We start from the raw sequence: 8,474 nt of genomic DNA, 5'->3' as shown, positions 1-8,474 counted from the left end.
GATTTTACACATCTCCTTCCTTCATTTTAAGTAACACAATATTAAAAAAATTTAATCATCTCATTTTTTTCCAATTCCTTAATATATGCATAGTTAACATTTTTTTTTTGGTATTAATATTTTTTAAATGTTACTTCATATTAAACACCCAAGGAATTATACATTGTGATGTCTTGAATTAAAGCGAACACGTTAATTAAATAAAAAATGTCATATCCCTATTTGCAACTACCCTGAGTAAAAAGTAATTCTAAATTAAAAAAAACTTACGAATCAGTTGTTGAACTGATTCTTGAATCAGTTATTGAACCGATTCTTGATTCCTGTAAAATTGAACGAGGGGATGCTGGTCTGGGGGTCTTGGGATGGAAGAGCGTGAGACAGAATATGATGGAAGGTCACGTGTTCGATCTATATCTTTGTTGGGAGACGTCTGAGTATATAATTGAGACAGACTGAGGAAAAGAAGGATTTTGGACTAAGTCTGGTAGTGACCAGATAGTCGAGCACCAGGTGCTGTCTTACTGAGGATTGTGATCCGGTAAGGAAGAGCTCGGGGGGAGACTCAGGTCCCGAAGGACAAGTCTCACGACTGGGTGGATAACGAGCTTGCTACAGGGATTTACAGGAAGCTTACTGAAGAGATTTCTTATTAACAGCAAACAGGTAAGTATCTAGAACCCTGAAGTGTCTACAGTTATTTATATAGTACAGGTTGATAGAATACCTACAGTTAGCAGCAACAGAGTCTCTAAATTACTGGTAGATAGTATAACTGTAGCTGTTTATGCAAGATTCGAAGTACAAACTATTGTGTGTAACAAATATCATAGTTTACCCTAAAGCTGTAATAATAGCATGAATATAGCAAAGCTAAAGGTATGATTAGTGTGTGAAGGTCGGGTGACCTGCGAACAGACCGAGGTCCTGTAGGAGGACTGGCCCTAACATACAAAGCACAGTGAAGGTCATAGAACTCTTAATATTATAACTGAAAACTAGAAAAGAATTCCTGAAGGAAGTTCTCGAGTTGTTAGACCTGAGGGTCGTCAGAGTCGGTAATCAAACCCTAAGACTCCTCTCGAGTCGAGTCTACGACAATGATGACCCAGTAGATCTCTGCGGCAGGCCGTAGCTGGTCTCTGCCATTATTCTTTCAACGATAACAGTTCGAGAAACCTAACCTAATCTGTGCAAGGCTTGCAAAATAATAATCAAACTAGAGTGGTAACGTTGTAAGCAAACTTTTCATAGTCTTAAACTTGAGTACGCGACAGCGTGAAACATCAAAATATACAGATCGTATTCAATCTTAACAGCAAAACAGTATTACTTCCTCTACGGATAACAATATCATTTTATTAACATTGTAAACAATACCTATTTATAGGCAGCAGACAGTATCTTGTATTCAACGGTTGAAATCAAACTATAATAACCAGAGGAGACATAATACCCTAGTACACGGGTCGCCATGTATGAACAATTTAATCATGAAGAAAAACCAGAACTGTTGTGACAGAAATAGAAATCAGATAACCCATAACATTTCATAATAAGAGTTACAGAGTAAATCAATAGGGCGCATAGAAACTACTTCTCAGTAACGAAAAAACTATATATAGAATATATTCAAGGATGGAATGAAAAACCAAAGGCCCTTTGGTATCAGGCCTTAAACCTCGTGTTCGTCCTTACATCTATAAAATGAGATGCAGGGAAAACACGTTGAAAACCCTCAAGTCGAGCTAGAGAAGGAACAAATGCGGTCATAAATCAAGATATAATAATATCAGCTAAAACCCAAAATGAGAACCTAAGAAAAACCAACTGTATAAAGTTCCGAGCTGACCAATACAGGAAATTTCATGAGGAATATGAAAAATAAACTGTATAGATAACATGGCATTGTGTTTACATCAAAGGACCGTCAAACCATATGGTTTAGTGCCAACCAAATTATTACACTAGATAACTTAATGGGTATGTGAAGATTCGCCATTAAAACAAATGAGATATTACAAAACATTATGCAGTAGCTTCACGGACTAGGTCGAGCTGTATAGTCTCATGGACTGGAGACTCAGACTCAACCGCCGTGGGAAAAGAGAAAGCTTCCACCATAAAAAAATCAACCCTACGCACAGATCCGTAACCCTTAAGGCCTGTGACCGCCATCTGCGTCAATGGTGGAGGTATAAGGTGGTTGGGGTTTACATATAAACCCGGAAACATAAACATAGAACATATATAACTTGAGAATCATATAACCTTAAGCAACTACCGTATGGTAAGCTGGAATGGTGGTGTACCTGTGGTTATCCAGAAGGTTAATGCCGGCGAGGAGAGCAGACTGCCAAAGGAACCCTGTGAGGGTTATCTCCACCTGTCAAGCAACAGTATACAATAGTTATTTTGTAGATTAACTAAACTACTCGAAGAATCATTAAAGAACAATTAGAACTGTAGATCTTACCCTGCAAATCCAGAGGTTTCCATCCCCGGAGCGATGACATCTTAGTGATGAAACATGTAGACAAGTAGCGGCAGCAGAGGAATGGCGCCAGGATACGAGACATACATTCAGAGGTAATGGAGAAATATTCAGAGCGTTGGAGCGCTGCAAATGACCAGCCAAATCGCAAAGAATCCGGAACATGGGGTTTATAGACATAAAGTTCAACCCGGAAACGTGGAACCCTCTCTGCCTTTGATCCTTTCTGGAGATCTCACACTGTTGATTATGGCGGTAAGATCAAGGTTAAGGCGCAAGAAGGATCCAACCTGTAAAGCCGTGCTCAAACCATGTGAACAGTTCAGCAGTATTAAAGGCAAGTCCAAATGTCCAGCGGGGAGAGTGCCAGCGTATGTTGGTAGGTTTATTGGTAATCACATTATATACACAAACCTTAGAATAGTACCAGCACAGTCCGGCACCATTATGATGACGAACATATGGGTTATACCATATATTAAACCTTGATTTGATGACAGTCATATTCTTGCCAATTATAAACATCGTAAGTTCATCGGACTAAGCTTAGGAAGGTGCTGACAATATAGTAATTGTTATGTATGACATGATTGCATTCGAATAAGTTAACGGTGGTACAAACATCATAACAATTTTTTTTTTTACATGCTTAAGAAAGGATAGATATGTGACAATTGGTATCAGAGCCAAAGGTTGTAGTACTGGCGCCTTTGGGAATTGGTAAGCGGAAAGGATATTGAGGTACGCCATCAGTAGGCATTAACTCAGGTACGAGTTTAATCATTCACACATTCATTTAGGAAGTACACTACTTTTTGCATTAGGTGTGACTCACATTCATAACGTTAAATTCCTGATGAGGATAAAAGACAATGAAACTTTTGTCACACCGAAGAACAATATTGAGTACTCATTACACTTAAGCATGATATTGAACACTCATTGACGAAAGTGACAATCAACTACCAAGTTTGATTTGCAAATATGGCAATAACAATGATGTATTTAATGAACAAATTGAAGTTACAATGAACAAAACTTAGGAGAACATCCTTGAATAGGATGAAAAAATTGTTAAAAAGGACATTAGAAGAATCCCTTTAGATGTTGAAAACATGCAATGAGTCAAGCAGCGAGACTTAATTGTCATAACTAACTTTTGAATCAGTCTTGTCATGGATGCATGAAGATGATTGGTGGTTGAGATTGGTTAGTGTTGTATGACTAACCCATAGAACTTATATGCATTAATTCAATTGAACTAAGATTGTTACAGTTCGTAACCAAGTGAAGGTTGATTGATGTCGCATGCATGAAATGTGTGTATGAAGATTTTATTTTTGTTACTCTCTCGGTGCTATAGTCCAGTTGTGCACGAGAAGAGTTCTTAATTTTATTCACCATGAGAATGCATGATGAATAGTATATGCTTATGTCTTAATAGATTTAATGATGATTACCCTCTAATCAAGTGAAATCCATTAGCATGGTATGTGTTTATCATTACTTGTTGAGAGATAAAAACCATTGGAGCCTTAATGATGGTTGAATTTATCTCTACCATGGGAATGATGGATTTCTTATGCATGTTGCATCCCAGTGTGAACTTAATTGGAGAGGCATGTTCGGTGGGTAACGTTTCTAGGATCCATTCATGGTATAATTACATATGATAATTACTCATAAATAGATTACCTGTGTTAACACAGTTGTCGGTAAACTCTAACTACCTTCCCCAGCTATAGATGCTTCCAAAGGAAAAGGAAGCAAGGAGAAGGAAGAAGACCGTGCTGTAGGGACAGACGGAGATGGGAAAAGAAATCGCTAAGCCTGGTGATGACCAGATAGAGCAAGCTTGGGTATCAGAATCTTGCAGAAAACTCTAAGTCTGGAAATGACTAGATAGTGCTTGATGTGCATGTGAGTATTCCCTTGACCATGCTTAAGGAGTTGGAAAATGATAACTATAGTGTATTGATGTAATGATTTTCGTAATGCCTCCTTGAAGTCATTATTCTGAAATGGACACATAGTACTGTTATGATAGTTGTTGCATCTAGCATCAAGTGGTAACTCTGGTGCGTGTGTGACACTTAGGAGATTATGCTTCTAATTGCATAAAGTAGAGCCATTGCTTTCGGTAAGGGTGGTTTAACTTGTTAGTTATGCATAAGATAAGTGTCTTGTTCACTTTCTTGAAGAACACATATGAATGTTTTATATGATTTCTTAGTAGAGAAAGTATTTGAATGCATGCAATAAAAGAATGGTTCTTTTATAGATTTTCTTGGTAAAGAAAATGGGATAAGGCATGAAGTTAAAGATTGACTGTTTATATGTTTTCTTACGATAATACTTGCAGTAAAAGAATTGGTTATTTTATATGCTTCTTAGTAAAAAGAATAGGTAGTTCCTCCTAGTCGGACTACATGTGAGTCTTGTGAGAGGAATGTTTGTCTCTCGTTGTTTTTCTTGGAATAAAATCCTTGCTAAATGTAGCCAAAGTATCTTCTTGAGAGAAGAGGACGAGGCATATAAATGTCCTGAGGACATAGCATGGAAGGTGGTCAAGTTTTCTTGAATTAAAATATGTATCTTTATTGATAAAAGCTTCTTGGAAAATATATGTATATATATATATATATATATATATATATATATGTGTGTGTGTGTGTTAGTTGCATTATGATTCTAGTTAGTTCTAAGCTCTAGTGAAATGATTATGCATTAGATGCATGAAAAAGTTAGCTACAGATGTGCTTCTAGGCACATAGATATTCATTTCTAACTTTTTTGAAGAAAGAGTATATTATATATATACATAAATATAGTTTTACCCTACACGAGTGTGCATACTTCATGTATGAAGATAAAGGATTTTATGAGAATTCTTGAAAATGGAAATAGAGGTTCTTTCCTTTAAAGACACATTAGAATAGTGTTCATACAAGAACCAAAAAGTCTTACTTTTTTGGTGAAAGGAACTATGTACATTAAAGTAAAATAATTGTGTTAGGAGAACACATGTTGCATATTGGTAGCTATTTTGACTTTGGAATTATGAGTCTGTGTGTACTTAGAGAAAGTGGTCATGTTAACTTCCTTGAAATAATAATCTCTTGGAGAGATTGTCGTGTTGGATGAGCTGTGTTGATTGCTTGATTTTGATGCATAAAGGATAAGTAAACCTTGTTTTGTATCTTGATTTTTATGCCGAAAGATAGATATCTTTAATAATTTCTTGAAAGGGAATCTTGAGAAATCCTCACATCGGAAGATAGAGAAATGAGGATTAAAATGACTTCCTTTAAGAAAGAGGTATATGGTTTGATGGTAGTCTTATAGTGAAGGGAATAAGTGTTGCATACATTAAAGAAGGGCTTATATGATAAGCAATAGTATGCACAAAGGTTAGTCATTGTGACATAAGAGATATGTTCTTGTATGTTAGAGAAATTATGTTTAATTACACTAACGATGCATGACCAAAGTTAGCCATAATAAAACATAAGATAATACTCCAGTAATGACGATTTGGAGTAAGACCACAGACTATGGCAAAATTGGAAATGGTTAGATTATTAATTCAACTGTTGTCGACATTTATACATTGTTGAATATTTGCATATGCTTTTATACATGACAATATTGTATGCATGAGAAGTCTTGGAAATTGAATATGTGATAACTGATGCATATTTATAACTAACGTTGCTGATGGAATTAAGTAGTGGGAGCTTAATGGCAACAAGAAAACTCATCACGTAAATTGCTGCAATGTGAATTGCAATCTTAAATGAGATAGAATGATGTTATATGATATGCATGGATTATGTTATTTGGAAAATTTGCATGCATACAACGTGTATGATAGACATGTTTCCCATCAATCTGGATGTTGTGGACCCATGATGGGGAACAAGTGTAAATGCATGAGGTACAAGCATGTTTATTCTGTTAATGATAATGATCATATGGTTCATTATGTAATTACTTTGAGAAAGAGTAATAAAAGAGAAATTTAACATGTCAGACAGTCGCAGATAGTTGGGTTGATGACAGTTACCTGCCCGGAAGGGTTGATGGTACTTGTTTGCCTGGATTGTGAAAGGCTGGAATGCCTTGGGTTGATGACAGTTACTTGCCCAGAGGGGTTGATGGTACTTGTCTGCCCGGAGTTGGGTTGATGGCAGCTACCTGCCGAAGGGGTTGATGGTACTTGTCTGCCCAGATTTCCCTCCCTGGAATTCTTGAGCTGGTGGGCCAGTGGAATTCCATGTTAGACCTGGTAAGGTCTCTATCAAAGAAACTGTCTGGATGTGAAAATGACTCGATTTGGTTGTGAGAACCAGTTTCCATGGATTGAGAATTCTTTAGTCCATTGTGGTCTCATGGCTAAAGAAATTAACTAATCAGCTATATGTCATGTTAAAAATGAATTTTACATATAGTTGTGTAAAATATGTTATGCACATTTAACAAGAAATGAGCTTAGTGCTCAATAAAGAATAAATGGAATTTTATTTCCTTTATTGTGTTATTAATGTTGTGAACATCTTAGTGGGAGCTAAGACAATTCTTGCTTAATGCAGTGATTGACTGTTTTGATGATTAGAGAGCTAGGTGCTCTTTTGGTACTTCTCGAAGTACTTTACGGATGTCTTTAGTGAGAATTCATTCAGTGTGCACGTGAGCAATGATTCATCATTTGATGATTGGTGTTAGTGCTCTTTAAGTACTTGTAAAAGTACTGTGATTTAAAAAGCATCTAACATTGCACAATTGATTGCTAGTCAAAAGTATCTCATTTGACTCAAAATATAGTGACTAATGTGGTTGAATTTGTTAGTCATATATTACAGGAACTATTTACCATGGAAGGTTGAAGAATTGTCCAACCTCTATTAAAAGGCTTACATGAAAGTATTCATGATTTTCAAAGCATAAGATGGTAAGCTATGGTAAGTTGACACATAATTGTTTATTATGAATGAATAAGGGCCAGGTGGTGGCAATTAAAAGTTGCATATTTTGCAATTACGAATGCTTATGATTATTGATGCTTATAACTAATGATATTTCTTATGATTATATCATTACTGTTTCGGGTATTGTCATTAATTGGAATGAAATCTTGGATTCCAAAGAGGAAGGATCATCATTGTGTGTGGATTAGATGATTATACATTGAGTACAATCTAAAGTTCCAACAAGAGATGAACACCGAGGACGGTGTTCCTGTTAAGGGGGGGAGTATGTCATATCCCTATTTGCAACTACCCTGAGTAAAAAGTAATTCTAAATTAAAAAAACTTACGAATCAGTTGTTGAACTGATTCTTGAATCAGTTATTGAACCGATTCTTGATTCCTGTAAAATTGAACGAGGGGATGCTGGTGCTGGTCTGGGTCTTGGGATGGAAGAGCGTGAGACAAAATATGATGGAAGGTCACGTGTTCGATCTGTATCTTTGTTGGGAGACGTCTGAGTATATAATTGAGACAGACTGAGGAAAAGAAGGATTTTGGACTAAGTCTGGTAGTGACCAGATAGTCGAGCACCAGGTGCTGTCTTACTGAGGACTGTGATTTGGTAAGGAAGAGCTCGGGGGGAGACTCAGGTCCGAAGGACAAGTCTCACGGCTGGGTGGATAACGAGCTTGCTACAGGGATTTACAGGAAGCTTACTGAAGAGATTTCTTATTAACAGCAAACAAGTAAGTATCTAGAACCCTGAAGTGTCTGCAGTTTTTTATATAGTACAGGTTGATAGAATACCTACAGTTAGCAGCAACAGAGTCTCTAAATTACTGGTAGATAGTATAACTGTAGCTGTTTATGCAAGATTCGAAGTACAAACTGTTGTGTGTAACAAATATCATAGTTTACCGCAAAGCTGTAATAATAGCATGAATATAGCAAAGCTAAAGGTATGATTAGAGTGTGAAGGTCGGGTGACCTGCGAACAGACCGAGGTCCTG

At 36.6% G+C, this 8,474-nt stretch overlaps 1 protein-coding gene across 1 annotated transcript; it reads right to left on the bottom strand.

The window, feature by feature from the left end:
- Positions 1-1,876: 1,876 nt before the first annotated feature.
- Positions 1,877-3,644, bottom strand: LOC149206756 (uncharacterized). The gene is made up of 3 exons (XM_089395573.1): positions 2,477-3,644; positions 2,313-2,386; positions 1,877-2,178 (listed from the first exon to the last, which is right to left on the bottom strand). Exons 1-3 carry the CDS (start codon positions 2,672-2,674, stop codon positions 2,049-2,051), a joined length of 402 nt encoding a protein of 133 aa, XP_089251699.1. The 5' UTR covers positions 2,675-3,644; the 3' UTR covers positions 1,877-2,048.
- Between the last annotated feature and the right edge of the window lie 4,830 nt (positions 3,645-8,474).

This window comes from Pinus tabuliformis, chromosome 1_2 (assembly GCF_031772625.1).
Source record: "Pinus tabuliformis cultivar Carrire ecotype Pingquan chromosome 1_2, CPIR1, whole genome shotgun sequence".
Classification (NCBI taxonomy): Eukaryota; Viridiplantae; Streptophyta; class Pinopsida; order Pinales; family Pinaceae; genus Pinus; species Pinus tabuliformis.
Note: the sequence above shows the minus strand (reverse complement) of the source record. Positions and strands in the feature narration are given on the sequence as shown.